Here is a 21794-nt window from a genome sequence, read left to right on the forward strand (position 1 = left end):
ACCAGTCTATCACAGGGCTGACATGTAGAGACAGACAGGTAACCAGTCTATCACAGGGAGACATGTAGGGACAGACAGGTCAACAGTCTATCACAGGGAGACATGTAGAGACAGACAGGTAACCAGTCTATCACAGGGAGACATGTAGAGACAGCAGACTGTCCTCCTCGAGAAAACGACCACATAGGTCGTGTGTCAAGCACCGAATTACGACCATATGTTACGTTTCAAAATAGCGCGCCCTCTAGCGGTCAAGTAAATATCGACACTCCGGTGTCTCAGACGATTGCCCCCCGTCAATCATCGGCAGAGACCCCCTCCACACGTCGACCTAACCCTAACCTTAACCACTACTATCGTTGCGGAAGAATCTCCGCAATACGCTCCCAGAGGTCGTATATTTGAGGACGTGACACACGACCTATTTGGTCGTATGAGTTGGAGGGCTTGTTGAGAGACAGACAGGTAACCAGTCTATCACACGGAGACATGTAGAGACAGACAGGTCACCAGTCTGTCACAGGGAGACATGTAGAGACAGACAGGTAACCAGTCTATCACACGGAGACATGTAGAGACAGACAGGTCACCAGTCTGTCACAGGGAGACATGTAGAGACAGACAGGTAACCAGTCTATCACAGGGCTGACATGTAGAGACAAACAACCATTCACTCTCACATTCATCCTGTAATAATATTTTATCTCTAGAATATGATTTAGTGAAATAAAAGATCACTATAAACCCGATTATTCACACACATTGGTGCTCTGTATGTACTCTGTTGCCTTTGTGCTGAAGAACTAAATAATCTGTAGTTTATTTGTTCATCTGTCTGCTGATTGATGCAGAAACTGTATACAGCATCTGTTTAAAGTGTGCAGTAAAAAACAATAACAGCCGTGATGGAGGAAGTATTCAGAACCTCTTTTACACTAAAAGTACTAACAGCACACTGTAAAAGTACTCTGTGAAAGTAAAAGTACTAATACCAATGAATAAAAATACCATGTTACAGTAAAAGTACTAATATGACACTGTTAAAGTACTCTGTTACAGTAAAAGTACTAGTCCACTCAATATACTCTTGTTACAGGAAAAGTAATACCACACTGTTAAAGTGTGTACTAATACTAGTAAAAGTACTAATACCACTCAAAAACTCCACACTGTGATACTCTTATAATATTTAATCAATCCTCATATCCTGAACATAATATCAGAAATATAATGTCCTTTATCTGTCTTCATTTTGTTGATTTTTATCTCAAGATTATTTATTCATCAGACAAATTACAGTGACGGTTTAAATAATTCACAATATGAAAATACTTAACAAACTATTCCTTTAATATTCCAATCCGCCTCCTGAAAATACAGCAGCTGAAAGTTAATATTACTGATGCTGAACTAAGAATCTTTATCAAAATGTGACTGTGTTCTTGTTATCAAACTCTAGTTCAACTTTTGGTTCCTTCCAAGGAGCTGCATGAAGCTTCACAGATAATTAGGTGCTGTGATACTGCCTGTAGCGCTAAGTGCACTTAATTAAACATCGTCATTAAACTGCCTGTGACACTGCAGAAATATGAGTTCAATGATAGAAGACCTTGTGGAAGTTGCAACACTTCCTTTTGCATTTCTCTCAGTATCTCAACCATAGTTGTATTAAAGTTACATCTGTCTGCTAGTTAACTTTAAAGAGGATTACATATGACATGCACCTCACAGTATTTAACTGAATGGAAAAGGTCACATATTACAAGTGGGATGGTTGCAGCATGTTAAAAATGCAAAACTTTAGCTTTTTGTCAAAATTAGTATGTTATTCAAAAATATGTATATATATATTTTCTATTTATACAATAACAGTATTATTTATTTATTCAGTAATATTAATTAAATAAGAGTAATTTTGGTTTGCTCATGTAGAACATTAGCCTGAGTCAATGTGCATTTGTTAACGTTTAATCTGTCCATATTTCAGTGTTAAACAGGAAGAATGCAACAATTAATATAATATCTACCTTATTATTATTTACCTCATTATTTATTCACTGTATGACAAACAACAATGGTTTAAGATTTTCTAAAGTAGTTAGTAGGCCTTTTTTTTCTTTTAAATACCTGGTGTGTTTTGATTTGGCTGCTCAGCTTGCTAGCGTGGAACTTGCTAGCAAAACCATGTGCTAGCTAGATCCACTGACTTGACACACGTAACGTTAGAAATCAACAAAACGATGTTTCTAACTAAGTTTGAATTAATTCATACAAAATGTACAGCAAATTACTTCTGCACCTATAAATAGCTAACTGGCTAAAATGTTTTTGATTGGCGGCAACCGTCCGGTACAAGCCTCCACAGTAAAGGCTCATTTATGCTTCCATTTCGTGCGTAAATAGAGACGTGCGTTATCAACGTTCTAAACGTCGCTGCCCTCATGCTTTCATGCGTCCTCTACGTTGGAATGGACGTTGAGCAAAACATCCTCTAGAGGGCGTCGTTCACATTAAAACGTTACTCCAATAAAGTTTAAAAAAAATAAGTTTATCATAACAACAAACATGGCGACTGGACAATGGAGGAGATAATGATCCTGCATCTATTGAGAAGGAGGCAAAATGGCAGGCAGCGTTGTAGACGGCGGTGGTCTGTGAGACCACTGAATACATCCCGAGTGTGGACGGAGAATTCCAGTCATTGGTTTTACCGATGAGAGAAATTGACGACGAACGTCATTTTCAGTATATCAGGATGTCCGTCGGGGCTTTTGACAACTGGCTTCGCCGGGTGGCTTCTCACATTAAGCATGGGAACTCGCACAATTCACCGGTGACACCGGCTGAGCGACTAGCGGTCCCCATTCGCTTCTTCGCGTCAGGGATCAGTCATTTTTAAAACGTTTTTTAATTTGTGTATGCTATTCACGGCACTTTCTGTGTACAATGCCCGATACTGCCCCCACGATTTCTGTTGGAACTGCAACGTTTGGTCCGTATCGCTACGCATCCGGAAGCTTGCAGGATACGGACAGAAATACGGACGAAATGTACGCAGAGAACGGACAGAAGGCTCCGTCTGTATCCGTATGCGTGTCTAGCGTAGAGCATAAATGAGCCTTAACAAGCTGCTACGTCATAGGAAAAAAGTTTTAAAATATGTCCAGTCTAACGATTTCAACGAACTCAGAGGAGACAGTTCTTCATAATCTGAGTGAAATTAAAGTTGCGGGACCTAATTTTATGTATTGATTTATTTTATGTTCAAAGTGAAACTGCATGCTTGCTGGGTGATGTTGGGACTTTGAACATGTATTGACTCTGAAAATCATGATCTTGTTCTAGTCCTGCTCAATGTGTAACGTGTCCTGAGATGACTTCTGTTATGATATGACACTTGAAATAAAATTGAATTGAATTGAAAAGATGACTGCAATGCTCAGAGAATCTGACCTCCCTTTCACTAAAATTTGTGATTATGATGCGATAGATGGGCTGACATGTAGAGACAGACAACCATTCACATTCACACCTACGGGCAATTTAGAGTCATCAATGAACCTATCCCCATCCTGCATGTCTTTGGACTGTGGGAGGAAGCCGGAGAACCCGGAGAGAACCGACGCTTACACGGGGAGAACATGCAAACTCCACACAGAAGGATGTCGGAGTCAGACCCGGGGCCGCTTCAGTAAGGACTTAGCCTCGGTACGTGGAGCGCTGACTGTACCACTGAGCCATCCTGGTGCCCTTTTTCTGAAAAATGTGACTCTGGCTTTTTATGACTATTTTGGACTCACTACACTCAGACTTTGCTTTACATACGATATGAAGGATTTTTATGACATTCTATAATATGACTTTTTTTTTCAAAATATTTGACTATGGGGTTTTATGACTGTTTTGGGCTCACTACACACACTTTACTTTATGTGGGATATGATGGCTTTTCATTCCTTTTTTTAACAATATTCTTTGAATTTTGTCAGCTAATTTCTTTTGTATAGTATAATGTCATAAAAAACTCATAGTATGTCCAAAAAGCAGTGGCGGCGCCAGGGTGAGGCTTGGTTGGGCTATAGCCCCATCGAGAATTGTGTTAGCCCTACCATAAAACCACCAAGAAAAAAACAACAACAAAATAACCAAGAAAAGTGCGGAGTCCAACAGCACCACAACGTCACGTCGTAACGGCATTCAGGCAGCTGCGATGACAACTGTCACTGATCTGGGTTCATTAACAGACATTAACAGAAAATACTCTGGCGTACGTCAACGTCACTCATGTGAGCCCGCTTTTAGTGTATGCTCGACACAGAAACAGTAGGATACTAGTTTGTAAGCTACCTGGCTCTAGCAGTTAGCGTTAGCAGCTTATAGTCACTCACGTTAAGTGAGTAAGTAAGCTGGTCAAAATTTATCATGGATAAATTTGTTTTTAAACATCGTTGGACGGAACAACAGATGCCGGTGGCGGGCGTGTTGGATAAAACTACGGACGCACCGTTGACACCTGCAGGGGAAGATGACCACTCGGGTCCCGGCTGTTAACGTAACTATTCACGTTTGGCTGTCTCTGTCTCTCTCTCTCACTGTGTGCGTGTTTATATCTGTGGGAGGGTGTTGTTATATATTCACATTGAAATTCTGGCATTGATTTGAGCCCCACCGCCACTGCAAAAAAGTGAGGACAAATTTAGGAAAAAAGTGATAGTATAGTATGTCGAACGCAGTCACCCTCGCCACTTTTCACATCAGAACAACAGAAGATTTCTTGGGATCTTCATCAATGTGAAAATGGCCAGGACACAAGATGGGATCACTGCCCTCTTTTCAGACCCAGTCTACCTCAAAGCAGCTGCCTTGATCCATCCTTTTCTCTGCTGTGGGTGGAGCCCCATGTGCTGGTCAATCGTGACATCAAGGCACACTTTTTTTTCTCATAATCTGATCTAATTGACTACAAAAATGATTACATTTCTCAGTCTAACACTGTATCACCAACATCGATGGTAATAAGGGCTGTTTCTGCTTTTGTTACATGTTTTGCCAGCATTGATCCTGCAATATGCTGCAGAGACTGAGCAACCTGTGCCTCTGGTTGATGAAGAAGAACAAGAGGACCTCAGAGAAGGAGAATGGCTGTTTGCTGCATACCATAAGAGGCAGAAGAAGGATGTTGGGACAACTCCAGCACTACAGCTAAGTCACTACCTTGATATGGCCGAAGGACAGAACGCCCTTTTGTTCTGGGAGTTGAACATGAGGACTCTTCCTTCACTCTTCCGAGTGGCCGTCAGAGTCTTGGCAGTGCCTGCCTCCAGTGCTCCAGTGGAGCGAGTTTTCAGCCATGGTGGCATCATACTACGTCCAGGGTACAAATGAGACTTTTGGCCAGTTTGATCTTTTGCAAATGCAATGCAGCATAGGGCCCTGACATAGAAAAAGCACAACCCTGTTCATTGTTATGTTCATGTATTTGTTGTCCCCGCCCCCTCCTTCTCTCTCACACACACACACACACACACACACTCACTCACACACATTGTATGCATGCAAACTGATCTTTTTATTTTTTGTTGAAAAGCTCTCACTTTGATAGTTTGCAGGCAGAGTGGCGTGGTGGTGTAGTGTAGCCATGCTGCATTCACTGTGCTTTACGTTTAGGCTACTCTTATTACTTGTCATGTCAAGCCATTTATCTTTAACGTCAATATTACAGAAAATAGCTTTTTTTTGTAATTAAAATATTACGCTGCTGTATTTCAGAAACCCCCACAGATATTTGAGTTTACTGCGTTCATGGGAGTCAGTCCTCGCTCTATGAGAGCTCAGCTCCCGCTGGCTCCCACCTACCTCCAACACTGAGTCACTGAGGCCTAGCCGCAGTCAGCAGGACCGGGACACCGCGGGGCCGGGCCGCTGCTGCAGCCGAGGATCAGCTCAACCTGCGGGGGAGTCGCAGGGTTGAAGTACATTTTACTTTTCAGTGAGTTTGAGCACACCACCCAATGATGTTGCGGCTTCAGGAGAAGTTAAGTGGGAAGCTGCGTTGACGCTGAGATTACGTTTAAATAATCCAACACAACTATAGTAATTTCAAATACATTTACTGTCTGTAGAAAAATATTTGAAAATGTCAAACTACCACGAATATTAAACATAGAAATAGTAATAAATTTGATTTACAAATTTAAAATGATCTTCAATCTAAATGAAGGTGAAATATTTTCTCATTTAACAATATAACAAAATCTTCAACAATCTGTAAAGTTTCTGTTTTCTATTCTAGTAAAGTTACATTTATACAGCCCAATATGTACAAACATATAGCATGCACATATATACACTTCTATGTTTAGATGTTCACTTTAAAAACTTAAATATTTCACAAAGAACTGTTTAAAAAAGAAAGAAAGAAAGAAAGAAAGAAAGAAAGAAAGAAAGAAAGAAAGAAAGAAAGAAAGAAAGAAAGAAAGAAAGAGGGAAACCCTTAGTGTAACTTAACATCATCAGATTTCCAACAACTTAAAACAAAATGTTTGATTTCATGTCATTTTATTCATATTTTTCCAAATCTGAACACAGGAAGTACAAAGCGTCTGTCCCCTTGTGAGAGGAAACGAGTGGTACAGTTAGTGCATTCAATCCTAAAATGATGAAAAAATAGATTTGACTAAGAAGAAGAAGTGCTACATAAGGAGATGATGAGGTAAATCTGTCCAGGAAGAAGAAACAAACAGATGAACGGATTCAGTGAGACAAACAAACAGTCCACACATTATTATTATTATTATCATTATTATTATTATTATCATCATCATTATATACACAACATATGCATAGAATACTTTTTTCAAATCCATTTTTTACATAAATACCTACATTATTTTGTTTTCAAAAAGACAAAAAAAAAAAACGAGCCAGCTGAATGAAAAGTGAAACTTCTCTGAGATCAGCTGGTTTCTGACACTGCAGCTCTGCCGCAGTGCCACTGAGCAGAGCACATGCTGTTGCAACGTTAAAACCCTCAATAAAATTTGAATATTATTCCTGCAGGTGTTCAACATTTTTAATATTTCTCTTCTTGTCAACAAATCCCATAAAAAGGCGCAATTGGGGATTCATCCGCAGCTGAAAATAGTCCCCAACAAATGCACTATTTCCTCCTCTTTGTGTGATTTAGCTGTTTTTTCAATATTAAACTATACATTTGTAGGAAGTCAGACTGTATTGAGAGGCAGACGAGATCTGTTGACAAAAAGAAAAATATAAAACATTGTGCCTCTAAAAATGCTGCTCTAAAAACGATCTGTACCCGAAGTTGCTTTTAATTAAGGGTGTTTTTTGCAAAACAAAACATTGTCAGAAGAGAAGACTTCTGCTTCATCCAACAGGAAGTTAGACTTTAATCCAAAAATGAGACTCCACTTGTTAAATCTCATCAGTTTGTGATGTTCAGCACATTTCTGAAGTTATTTTGTGTTGAAAAATGTTCTTCAGGTGGTCTTTGTCAACTTAATAAATACCAGTAATTACTATATTATCTGCATACAGTGCTAAATACAGAGCCAAATTAATATGCACGTCATGTGGGACGATTTAACAAGGCATCCGGAAACATACTAGCTGGCTGGTTACATGCTAACACCAACTAGCTTTGTGGCTATCTGGCTAATTTGTTAGTGAACATCAACATTCTGTTTATTGTCATATTGAATCCAGATTGAAATCAGGTGTTTTCAAAAAGTGATTCTGAAGTGCCTGATGCCTGTCAATCACAAGGTAGCCCCGCCCTAAAGCATCCCCTGCTTTCTGGTCTGGTGGACGCTAAATGGACCATAATGTACTAAATGAACATCATGCTGGATTGAAGAAGACTTTAAACCAGAGATTGAGACCATAAACTCATGTTTACAATCTTTACTGAGATAATACATCAAGAGAGAAGTAGGACCATTTTCTCATAGATTTCTATACAACCAGAGAGAAGTCGCCCCCTGATGGTCAGCAGGGAGAATGAAAGTTTAAGACACTTCAGCATGGGCTTCACTTTTCAGAACCAGATGTTGCTGCCTGATCAGAAGCAGATCTGATGTATTTTGTTGATGATGTCTTAATTTAAAAAGTTGACAAAGATCACCTCATTTCTGTCGACACAAAACTCATCTGACGTTTCTACGTTTCTGAGTGTAAAACCTGCTTTCTGTGACTGATGTCTGGTGACTCCTGAGGGAGAAAATCGGACGTTTTGCTGTACTTAAATTATAAAGCTTTAGAGTGAAATGTATGAGACTGTGAAGAACATCACAACCAGATGTTTTGAGCAGAGTTTATGTGTTTAAGGTGACTCTTCTTTTGATGCTCCCTCTCGGTTTCCGTTTCTCCTTCCCTGCTGGAGGAACCTGGTTCTCCTCTTTCAGACACGTTTCTCAGCTGAGCAGATTTCCTGCGAGCCGGCCGCCGTCTGTTGCAGACAGACGCTCAGAAACCAGCTTCTCCCCTCACTTGAATCCTCTTTCTTTCTCTTTTTTCAGTAGAGCTGGCTTCGTTTGGCACCAAAAAATCCTCTGCAGACTGTTAAGTCAACAGCTGTGACCACGTTTGCACTCCTGTTTTTTTTTTTTTGCCTCTCGGAAGCATCAAATCTCCTCGTCAGTCCAACTCCTCCAAGCTCCAAGCTCCTCCTGTGTGGCTGATCAGAGTTTTTGTGTTTTTTCTATTTTTTTATCCTCGTCTTTTAACAGGACAGTTTTGACCTGTTGGTTTGCATGAGCATGATGCCTTCAGGGACATCCATCAGTCCTCTGAAAGGTAAGCCATGTCTGTGTTCATTTTATGTGCTGACATGCAAGTGTGTATGTTTGTGTTTTATCTATGAATCTGTGTAAGAATGTAATAAAACATCAAATAAAATGTCCAAAAAGGAACAAATGTAATGTCAGGTAAAGTCTGAATACTACTGTGATTACGTTTTACAGTCTTGGCATGTTTTTAAAATTCAATAGTAACATTGAAGTATCTGGAAATGAGAAATCTGAGCCGTAATCAAACTACATCATCATAATTTCCTGCAGGGTTTTTTGGCAGATTGTCATCTCTTCAGAACATAACAAACTTACCAAATCATATTTGGCAAACTAAATAGGAAACACCTTTACCTGTCTGTTGGTCTGCTGGCTACAGCCACCGTTCAAACTTTACAATTTATTTTGTTTTTACTAGTTTCCACAGTTCCTCTGAACTCATATAACTGTAACACTTTCCTAACCAAACCAGAGAAAAATATTAATTATTCACCAACTAATGGTCTCAGCGTCTCAAGTTTCTTTATCTGCGCCTCCAAAGTCGTTAGACTGTAAAAGATTAGGTCCAAGTGTTTTTAAAGTGTTTGTGTTGCTTTAAGGCAAGTTAAAAAGGTGAAGTGTCGTGAGGGGATGATGATTTAAATAAACACCTAATCTTACACATGACTCACAGCTCACATTCCTTCCTGTTGCACAATGTTTCTGTCGCCATCCTCACTGTTTTACATTACTGGCACAAGTTGTCATCATGGTGCGTTCACTGTCTGAACGGTTCAGGAAACTCAAAATGTGTGTGTGTGTGTGTGTGTGTGTGTGTGTGTGTGTGTGTGTGTGTTTGCTTCAGTCTAGTCCTCACTGAGGACGTCCACGTCCTCCCCTCCCCCCCCTCCAGGCTGCTGTGTGGCTGCTCTCCAGCGGTTGATGTGCTGACTGCCCTTCCTCTTCTGCTGAGCTTCAGGAGACTCTTCCTCCAACTTCTGACGCTTGTGCTTCGTCCTGCGGTTCTGAAACCAAACCTTCACCTGCACACACACACACACACACACACACACACACACACACACAGACAGAGGGAGAGAAAGAGAGAGGGACAGGTGCGTGTTAATAAAGGTAAATCAATCAATTTAAATATAAAATATAAAATATGGTTCTGATAGGTATGGATAGATATGATTGTCCAACATGATGCATTGCTGCTGATCAAACAAGATGAAAGTATAACTCCATATTTAAAAGTGTATTTTTCTACTAGTTGTAGCAACCAAGACTTTGCTTTCTGTTTTCTCTCTTATGAATTCAACTTTTCATGTATGAGAGAAACTGTGGTCACTTTAACACCGGGAGGATGATTCTCATGTAAAAGTTCCTCACAGTGTTTTTCAGACCACGTGTGAGCTGACAGTCATAGTACTAAATGTGATTTAATACCTGCACGCTGGTAAAACACAAATCTGACTGTTAAAACACGTCCTGTCTGACAGATTGTGCAACACGAGCGCTGAGTCAGCACGTTCACTTCCACGATCCACGTCGATGCATCGACAGTTTGAAGAAACAAAAGCTTCATGTTCGGGTCTTTCCACAGATTCAAGTCATAAATAAAAAGTTTGACTTGATGAGCTTCGTTTGGAACATGAGAACACTTCAGGCGACAGCGAGGTGATTTACACCCACATCAGCGCTGGAAGAAGTACTTCATTGTTTTAAGTAAAAGTACTAATACCACAATGCAGTAGTACTATGTGAAACCTTACATAACAAGATGGCCCCATTCAGAGCGTTATTCCAATCATTCATAATGTGTATAAAAAATAAAACCCATTCATCCACTTATACGTGCAAGCAGCATTTTAATGTTGGTATTTTACTGACTGTTTAATTGTATCTACAATTTATACTTTTGAAAGGATCACATACACAAAGTATGATATATTTTTTTAGACGTGGTTCTCACAGGACATATGATGAGCATATAGAATATGATGAATAATCAAGTTAAAACCATGCAACATACATGTTAATGCTGAAGGAATATTAATCCAGAAAATCTGATATAATAGTAAAACACTTCACTGCACCGTCGATACTTTAACTTTAACTACATTTTGCTTCAGGTTTTGAATGTAGGACCTTTAGTGTGGTATTAGTATATATTAATTAATACTTCTTCTGGCACTAATACAACTGATTTCAATCTGTGGTTGATTAATGAAAACTCTCAGCTCAGTTTTTAAATGTATTGTCAGTTGTCAGATGACAGCCATCTATTAAACGTGATGTTTTTAGAGTATTTGGATCAAAGCCATGAGATCTCGTAAAAGACCGCAGATCACTCGATCATTATTATCTATAAAAGTGCAATAATTGCAGAAGGAGAAATTATGTGTGATTAATAGCTGCTGATGTGAGTCTCTGTTGATTGCCCTCCCTCTCTCTTCTTCTCTGTTGGGAAATTAGACAATAAATAATCGCGCATGATTCACATCATTTCACTGGCGTCAGGACTCGTATCGCCGTGGCGACCTGATGACAAACACTGTCAATCAGCGCTGAGAAGAAGGCGGAGGGAGCTGACTAACCGTCGACTCACTTCCCCTCATCATTCCTCGGCTGTGGATGGCAGCCCGGCGGCTGAAACAGCCTGACGTCAGATCACACCCGAGACACACATCAGGCTGCCTCAAGGCTTGTGCCGCCGGCTGTTGAGCAAGGCATTAACACTGCACAGTTTGAGCTTCCATGTCCTAAACACATGCAAACAGGTGATTTATTTCAACACTTAAGGATTAAAGTCTCTGATTGTAAGAAGCTCAACTATATGTCAGTATTTGGCTGCTGCTGCTGGAAGAATCATTCGTAATAAATTGCTTAATTTTTTTCCTGCATAACAACCTGTGACTGTTTCCCGACTTGCTTCAACATGATTCTTTTTATCACTATATATTTTGTTTTCTAACTTGATCTACTTTATGATTGTTTTTCTGACTATGACTGTTTTATGATTCTTTCGACATACTATGCTATTTATTTTTTGATATGATTTTTGATGACTCATTCATTATTTTAGACATATATTATGACATATTTTATGACATCGACATAGCACTTTTTCCTACCTTCATTGGACACACTACACTCACTTTTTCGTGATACGATAACTTTTTGTTTTATGGCATTTTTAAGTTCTCATACATTTTCATGGCAAAACGACTTTTTGGACTTTTTCCTGACCCATTCTTTTCATCATGTGCGCCCCCTCCTCAGTTTCCCATGATGCCTACCTGCGTCTCCGTCAGACACAGCCCGCTGGCCAGCTGCTTCCTCTCGGCTCCGACGACGTAGTGATTCTTTTCGAAGGCTCGTTCTAGACGGAGCAGCTGAGAGGGCGAGAACGCCGTCCGGATCCTTTTGGGTTTCCTGGAGAACGGGCCGTGAAGCAGCAGGTTCTCCGGACTGCTGTCCTCCCCTGAACACAAACGGCACAGAGGTTAACAAACAAGCTGCAGGTTTACTGAAGGAGTACCTGGGGAGAGCAAAGACCAATCTAAACGAGGTCAGATGTGTTTAGTTGTTCTCAGACTGAACAGCTGGAAGGACAAAGAAGACAGAACAACGATGTCAGTCTGAATCACTGAAGGACAAACTCATTTTACTGACCGGACCGTCAAAACTACTTCTAACACCTGAACATCGTCTTTGAGAAGAACAACGGAACCTTTTTTTCTTTATAGGCTCCATAATGAAGGCGTCACATGCTGCTTCTCTGTAATTCAGTGTTGCACAAGACAATAAATAACTCGCTGATCGTTCAATGGTAACTGCACACTTCATTTACAATTTAAATGTTATGTTTCCTCCATACAGAGCTGAAACGTCAATGATTGAGCATCTTCTATTTGCAAATCACAGTTTATGTTCATTTTGGGAGGATGTTAATATTTTACCCAAAACACGTGAAGCTAAAAAGGATTTGATGAGGAATTAAACCCTCAAACCGAAGATAAAACACAACGTCATCAAACCGGTCCTCAGAGGTACAACAGCTTTTGTTAGAGCGTGTCATCAGATAGAAATAGATTTGAATGTGTGTGTGTGTGTGTGTGTGTATGTGTGTGTGTGTGTGTGTGTGTGTGTGTGTGTGTGTGTGTGTGTGTGTGTGTGTGTGTGTGTGTGTGTGTGTGTGTGTGTGTGTGGTTAATCTGATACGTTTGGATCTGCAGTTAATCCACAGATCCAAAATTGAAGTCTGATTTCACCAAGATTTGATGATGCGTCACTTTTTTAAAAACCAAACTATGACAGTTTACCGAGTCATGGTTTCATCTATATCAGATGAAATTTAAAAAAGCCATTTTAGATCACCTCCTCGGTCATATCACACCCATTATAAAAATCAAATTGTCATTTCTTTCCTGGAAAACAAAATATGACGTCTTCTCACATAAACTAGTACCAACTTGTATGGAATTTTTTACTTTTGAAGTTTTTCAATTAAATATTAAAAATGAATTAATAGTTTGAGTCCACTTTCAGGTTTGAGGCCGGGGGGGGTTTAGCTCAGGAGGTAGAGCGTTCGGCTGGCAACCGCAAGATGGCTGGTTCGATCCCCGGCTCCTCCTAGCTGAGTGCCTGGTGTCCCTGAGCAAGACACCTCACCCTAATAGCTCCTGACGAGCTGGCTGCCCTGCGTGGTTGACTCAGCCGTCAGTGTATGAATGTGTGAGTGAATGGGTGAATGTCAGTCAGTACTGTAAAGCGCTTTGGAGAAAAGCGCTATATAAATGAGGCCATTTACTTTCAGGAATGAAATGCAGGAATGTCAAACATGTACGTTAGCAGACGTCTGGTGGAATCTTTTCACTGCTTTCAACACAATCAAATATTAATGATGAAACTGGAACTAAATTATAATGTTGATATACTTGGAATGAAATGTATTATATAAAAGTAGCTTTGCCTTCAGAGGAAGTACTTTTTACTCTACTATGTTTATCTGACATCAGCTTGAAATGCAAAACACAGAAAATAATAATTAAATAAAAGTATTTGTGAACCAACATTAAAATCTTGCTGCTGCTGCAAAGACAGGAGTGAAATATTGTCTGCGGGTCGTTGTAAAGATTGTGGTGCTTCTAATTTTCCTGAAGTGGTTCAGAGATTCGACATTTCACCACCAGATCATCACAGGGTCCAGAATCAGAAGCTCATTTGTTTATGAGACGCGTTTATGACGTGCTGCTCAGCAGATCTGATCTGAGACAAACAATGTTGTTAAAATGGAAGTTGTGTTTTACAATAATATTTTACATAAAAACAAATCCAAGCGCAACTTCTCCTCAACCGCTGCAGCTCGGCTGAAAAGGCGTCGCCGACACGCCGCACGCAAAAACGTCGGTTGCTCGGCGGCTTCGAGGAGGCGAGGAGGACAATGATGGCGTGCAGAAAGCCGACACGTGCTCACGCCTTTTAGCCAACGTTAGCGTCTATAAAGTGATATTCATATGCAAAGTCGGAGTCGGGGATGATGGCGGTCAACGGTCGTGTCTCGGTTGCAAATGTGACGGTTGATTTCTGTTGGATGTCATATAACGACAATAATAAGACGACCCTTTGATGTAACAGCAGCATTGAGTTTGCAGGGAGGTCAGAGGTCACAGACCTGCACCAAGTCCGTGTCGAGGCAGCGAGCACTCGGAAACGACTAACAGACACAGAATAAAAAACTGTTTATCCATCAAACTATAAGAGACGACCCGCTGGAGGAGAAATAATCAACGGTGCCGGAACACTGAACTCAGATCTGTCGTGATTCAGACTTTCAATCATTTCTGATCCATGTTGGCGTCACCATGGTAACAGAAACTACCGGATACAAACCACCTGAACATGCACAGAATAAAGCATCCACTCCACAGAACAAAGAGAACCCACCCTTGTGGTGCATTACAGACCTGCAATTACCCATAGTGCAATGCAACATATTAGACCTGCTGAGTCAGAACATGTGCAAGGCACTCTTTACACTACATATAATATTACTAATGTATGCATTACTGTATTTTAATTTCTTGATATTTAAATGCAGTTTTTAGTTCATTTGGTTTCTTTCTCATTGTGTTTCTCATCTTGTTTTCTTCTAATCGTTTACACTTCACTGTCTAAAGACGAGTCAAAGGTGAGGTCACATGATATCCTCTCAGATTTACTTCTTAGTTATGACTTTTAAATACTGGAGCCAAATATTTTGTCTGTTTTGAAGTGATTGGAGGATTCATGGAAAACAAGAAAACATTGTCATTAATATTATTAGCTTTTACAGATGCAGCGTCATGTTTCAGAGTCTCTAATGAGCTTCAGTTTGAAGGTTTTAACAACAGTGACACAGTGGAAGCAGGTAATGATACGATGCTGCAGCCTAATGACAGCAAAGACTCCCAACAACAACAGCACGTTCCTGTCCTGCACATGTTCAAGACTATCAGCGTCTTCTCTGGCTTTAGGGAACAAAAACAGCTGCAGAGGTTGATCAAAGTAAATGTTTCCATTTTCTGGACACATAACAGGTCTCTAATTGATGAGATAGATTTGGTATCTTTGGAAACGTCTGCATTTAAAATCAAGTTCTGAGAGTTTGACCAAAGTTTTGCTTTCAAAGAATACAAGTTTGTAAAGTTGAGTCTAGTTTGGATCATAGAGCAGGAAACGTTTAACACTTGAAATCTGAGACCAAGAAAACATCCAGTCAGAGAAAATATTAAAAGTAAACAATGAAAAGAATTCAAACGTACATATCTGTCATCCTTGTCTGTCAACATTACAGTAGACTACAACAACAGTGTATCCTTTGAGCCTTTTATAACTGAGTTCCTTATCAATGTTGCTGAAAATGAGGTGCAAACAGTGAAATCGGACTAAATGTTTCAGGTGGGAGACAAAAGAAGATTCAACCATGTTGCGCCAAAACTTACTAACAAAAATAAAAATGAAACTGAAATGCTGAACCAAAGGACTGCAGAGAGACGAGGACATACTTCCTGTCAGATTCTTCCCTGACAAACGGCTTCAGCTGCTGTGATGACAGACGGAGAAGACGTGGGGAAGAATGTAAACGGATGCAGGTGATCAAGTCTGACCTGTCGACCTCATTTAGTGGTTGTGCTTTTTCCTTCGTCTGCTTTCACAGCAGAGAGTCTAATGCTGCTAATAATGCTAACGGCCCACTTCTTCTTCTACTGTTTGTTACAAACACATCAGAAACATTCAAAGCATCACGTCCTGTGCATCAGAATGGAGAGAGCTGCAGAAGGCGAGGAGGAGGAGGATGCATTTTATTAATCCCCCTCTGGGAAATTCAATTCATGAGGAAGGGGAAAAATATGAGGGGAAAAAAAGGATTTGGTTCCCAAAAGAAAAGGAAAATCACGTTCATTTCCGTGCAACTTTCAAAAAGCAAATTAGATAAAATCCGGATTGATTTTTATTTCTGGTGATCAGACAAATCCATTCAAAAACACCTCAAACCTAGAGACCAATTACACTCTCAAGCTGTTACCATAAAAAAGTCCTAACCTGCCTTCGATACACTCCTCTCAAATAAGAGAGAGAACAGGAGGAGAAAGAGGAGGAGGAGGAGGAGGAGGAGGAGGAAGATGTGGACGAGGAGGGAACAAATTATAGTCAAAGAGAAAATCCTCCGAACGTTCTCAGAGAGGAGGAGGAGGATTGTTAGGACAGATGGCACATCAGGCTCCCCTGGCACTGACGACAAGTCCAAACCTGTCAGTGTGTGTGTGTGTGTGAGTGTGTGTGTGTGTGTGTGTGTGTGTGTGTGTGTGTGTGTGTGTGTGTGTGTGTGTGTGTGAGTGTGTGAGTGTGTGTGTGTGTGTGTGTGTGTGTGTGTGTGTGTGTGTGTGTGTGTGTGTGTGTGTGTGTGAGTGTGTGAGTGTGTGTGTGTGTGTGTGTGTGTGTGTGTGTGTGTGTGTGTGTGTGTCCTCAGCGTATTTAACGAATCAGAGCGTAGAAGTTCAAAATAAAGGAAAATGAATAAAAGGTACTATCAGACATGTTGGAGGTTGTTTCATTCGTCTTGTGTGCATTTTAGTATTCATTTGTGGTTTTGTTTACTAACGAGCTGCCAGATTTCATTAACAAGGCTCAGCGTCAAAAACACGAGCTGATGCTAAACCGAACGACACGGTGAGTTCAGTGACATCAGAGTCCACATGTTAAAGAGAAGGCTAAGTGCTCATTTCTCTGCGGTCTGAATTGAGACAAATACACTGCATGTTGAACATGTTTGGAAAGGCAGAACGTTTTAGTTGCATGGAGAGGAGGAAACAGCATCTAAATGCAGCTCTTGGAGGACCTGCTGGTCCCCTCAAGGACCCTAGTAGTCCCAGGACCACAGGTTGAGACCTGAACAGGAGGCTCTCAGCTGCTTCCAGCTGATGAATAAGATGAACCGCTGCCTGAACCAACAGTGTTGTGAGTTTGCCTCTTGACAAATCTCTTGTACAAAACTTCCTGCTCATTATGATCCGACACAAACCCTTTCTCCTGCCAGAGTTGATCCACAAACCTGAAACCTTCACAGGCGACACAAGCTCGCAAACACGCCAACAACCGAACCCGTCAGCTTTCACAGGACCCATTACAGCAGCTGGAACCAGGGCCATCGCATGCTCGGGCCCGTGATTACACACTTTATTACACCACTGAAGCTGTAGCTGGCAGGCCAGGTATTAACGCTGCAGTCACAAGTCATTATAACCCGTCATGAAGCAGGATACACGCATTATTAACATTTTATTATTAGTCAATATCATTTATTTACTTTTTTTTAATAATAATATATTTCATGAGCTAAGAAAAAATCCTGTTCTCTGCATTAACAACATTCAAATTAAATGTTTTGTCTTAAAAAAAAGAATTCACTGAAACCTGGAGAGCAGCCATGAGAAATATTTTCATTAGTATCATTTTATTATTAAGATTGTTACTTGTTTTTAACATGCAAAACATATAAAAACAAAACATTGATTTGTGTTCAATATTTCTGCAAAACTAACAGATCAAAGTTAAAGTAGATTTTAGATTAAGTGTAAATATGGAATTTTAAAAGACGTGAAGAAAAGAAAAAAACACATTTTGAAACTTTAACAAACCAATACGAAGCTGTTTGATATTTGTGGGATTTTTTTGACGTATAAAATAAATGATCCATTAATTATTTGATTAAAACATTTTTGAACAGATAATAGTAATAATCATTCAAACTTGACGTGTTGCTTGGATTGTGATGAAAACACACAACAAGGGGTTAAAACCAGGAACGGGACCAGTGATTGAAGCAGGTTCACCAATCATGTTATTTGTCCTGTGAGGACAAGCTGTCATGTTATGTCAATATAACGTGTTTGAATTGAGTCATAAAGGGATTAAGATTTACTTTTTCAAACTGACAGGTTTAATAAATCCTGACTCACAGTGATTCGGTTGTTTAAAGTGTGTGTCTCCTTAATTTAATAGGAATGTTTAATGGAGTCTGGTGGGTTTCAAACAAGACATTCTGATGGAGCGAAAGGTCGACTGAAGGCATTATAAAAAAGAAAAATCAGAAATACTAGGAACTGTGCTGGAGAAGGCCTAAACACATGTTTGTATTATTATTATTATTATTATTATTATTATTATTATTATTATTATTATTATTATTATTATTATTATTATTATTATTATTGGGATTCTCCAGGAATAGTTTAGAATGTAAGTCCTCTAGCTGCACACTAAATGAAATGAGCATACATTTGACCTGCACTAGAAACTAGTGACATTACAGCCTCAGAGGTCAAAGGTGATGGAGGATCACAGCCAGAAGGTTCCGCCAGTGCCAGAAAGTAAACTCACGCTGTGCAGATCAACTTTATTTTTAAACTCTCGTGGAGATTCCGAGGTCACAAACGATGCCAAATGTGTCGGCAAAATCTGGGGGGAATATGTCTGTCTTAGCAGACATGAAGAGTCCGTGGTTGCAACCATTCACCTCATGCAACTGCAATGAAGAGATGCAACAATAATAATAATAATAATAAATAAGATGAATCTTTTTGCCAAAGTCTGGCTGATTAAAGTGAAAAGGAGACGGATGTTAAAGGTTTAAAACAAAGATGAAAACATGTCGGAGATGAAGAAAAGATGATCTGTTTCCTGCAAGAATCTAAAAATATACTTTCTTCTTGTTGTCCTTCTGTTGAATGTAATAATCTTATTAAAGCTTATTCAGCTGTGTTTAAATCTGATGAAGCCTAATATTTAAATTCTGTTTGGTTTTCATGTGAATTTGAATATTAAATATGTTTCTACTCTGATTTAAAGAGCAGTGGATGCAATTATTTACATATGAAAACTTTTTGGATTTGATTTAATACATTTGAGCTGTTTCCTTGTATTTTTTATACATGTATTTTTCATGAAAACTTAATGTAAATATAATGTTTTATTATACATCGATAGGTCTATATTTATTATCATTATTGATTGATTGATTTTTATTTAATTCATATTGAGAGGACTATTATTTTGTATTTTTTAGGGTTTTTATAGTTTAATGTAATGCAAGGATGTCATATCTAACTCTATTTCTAATTATTTTTTATGGTTTTATGATTTCTGAGGATATTTGATCAAACATTTGAAATAATCGCTCCGCTGGATCGCGTCCGACATGTTGAAAAACACTGGATCAATTCTTTATATTGGTTATTTCTCTTTTTCTGAATCATAGTTATGATAAATGTAAACGTTATAATAATGTAAAATGCAGAAAGTTTATTTTCTAATGATTTTTTATTTACTTTTTGTTAATAATGTCTCGCAGCTGCGTCACGTGTACACGTTTATTTAGTGATATAAGCTGTATTTCCATTATAAACCAGAGTCCAGACGGAAACTATCAGAATGAGTCATGATGATTGATTTGCAGGTGAGATCATCAGATTGTATTCTTTATGAATCAGAAGGATCACAAATAGCACAACTCGGGTTAAAAGTCATTTCAAAGAAACGTCGCGTCTGAAGTTTGGTTTCTCCGAACGGAATCAAAAAGGCCGCTAAATTCAAATCCGCCCCTCGACTCTCCTCGGTCTGTTTTACATGAATACACAAACTATGAACTCAAGTTAAAACACCGCTGATCATATTCATTTAGATATGTTCTATTCCCGCAGTCTGACAGGATGATTCCTCTTTTATCGACAACAGGACGAGCTGACATAAAGTTATCCTCTCTCTCTCTCTCTCTCTCTCTCTCTCTCTCTCTCTCTCTCTCTCTCTCTCTCTGCAGCTTCGTATTAACTGCCCAAAAACGGAAAGTGCCAAAACTAAAATAAAATAATAATACAATTATAATATTAATAATAATAATAATAATAAATCTAATTTATAAAGCGCCTCTCTGATTCCAGACGATTTGTTTATATCCGTTATTTTATATTAAAAATGACAAAAACAAATAAATCCTCAGGAAAGACTCGGTGTGAAGAGCAGATCCATTTCCAGCGTCCTGTTTGTCTTTTGAAGTTATTTTTGTTTAATTATTGAATGTTTCAGTGAACACATTCTTACTGACTAATTAGTCTTTATAAAAATAAAAAAAATCTGAAATATTACAGGAACTGTACTTTTAATAGACCGCATACACGCTTTTTAAATGATTGCTATTACTATCATTAGTAATAGGATTATTATTATAATTCGTATTGGTTGTTGCAGCTTAATTACAAGCGTGCATTAGCAAATAAATAGTTCCTTGAAATCCTTCAAATATTGATTGTTTAAAATGACTCAGCGGGGGGTGATAGGACATGGGGATGAAATCAATCTGTCAACACACACACACACACACACACACACACACACACACACACACACACACACACACACACACACACACACGTGAATAAAACAGAAATCATCGTTTCATATTAATATCGATCAAATCCTTAAATATGAGAACAAATGCAAGATAAGAAGTGTGAATGTGAAAAACACAAAACGGGTATTTACCAAGAAAACGATCAATTCATGTATCAGTCAATCCCTAAAACTGCCACTTAAATACTGCAGTACAACTGCTAGTACTTTCTACTGCTAATAACCACCTTTAGCTACTTCGCCATGTGTCGTTATTTTTAGAGCTCTGTAAGTTTAATTAAATAAGAAGCTTAATACCTAATAACGCGGGGGAATGGAAAATAATAACATTCATGACAAAAGAATAAATACAACGTTTCCTGTCTCATGATTGCAACACATTAAATAAAAACAGGAGACAATAATAAAATGAATGACAAAAGAATAAAGAAATTATATGTTTTAAATGAAGATAAAGAAGAATATATCAATATCTGCTGTTTCCTGTCTGATAGGCTAGTATTGCAACAGACGAACACATTAAATAAAAGAGGAGAACATAATCAAACAATAACCACACATATTTAATAGAAGATATTAGTAGCCTGTGTGTGTGCTGGACTCAGGAAAGCAGCAGACCGAGGCGGAGGTGTGTGGATGAAGCGGCTCACCTTGGAAGCGGTGGCCCAGGTAGCGGCTCCGCAGCACCCACGGGTAGAAGCTGAGCGCCTCCCGGTGCTGCGGGCTGAAGAAGCTCTGCGGGGGCATCTGCAGCGGGTGCAGCGGCAGCCCGCCGGGGCTGTGCGTGCGCGTCCCGGGCTCCTGCAGCACCATGTCCGGCCCCGCCGAGTACAAAGTCCTCCCGCCGCTCCCCTGGAAGCAGGAGCCAAAGACCCCGGCGGCGGCTGCAGCGGCGGGGTGCAGGGACTCCGGGAACCTGAGCGCCGTGGGCCGGATGGGCTCGTCCAAGGAGCAGCCGCCGGCGTGGCCGTGGCTGTGGCTGTTCGCCTCCTTCCCGACCAGAGACTCTATGGTGAAGCACTTCTTGTTGCTGCTGTGGTGGAACATTGTCAGCAC

The 21794-nt window shown here is 39.6% G+C and overlaps 1 protein-coding gene across 1 annotated transcript; it reads right to left on the minus strand.

Moving 5' to 3' along the window:
- Positions 1-9631: 9631 nt before the first annotated feature.
- On the minus strand, positions 9632-21785 carry emx3 (empty spiracles homeobox 3; the record flags this gene model as incomplete). The annotated part of the gene is made up of 3 exons (XM_084010570.1): positions 9632-9829; positions 12089-12273; positions 21389-21785. 3 exons carry the CDS (start codon positions 21783-21785, stop codon positions 9653-9655), a joined length of 759 nt encoding a protein of 252 aa, XP_083866696.1. The 3' UTR covers positions 9632-9652.
- Positions 21786-21794: the final 9 nt, after the last annotated feature.

Source organism: Eutrigla gurnardus (assembly GCF_963514095.1).
Source record: "Eutrigla gurnardus genome assembly, chromosome: 5".
Lineage (NCBI taxonomy): Eukaryota > Metazoa > Chordata > Actinopteri > Perciformes > Triglidae > Eutrigla > Eutrigla gurnardus.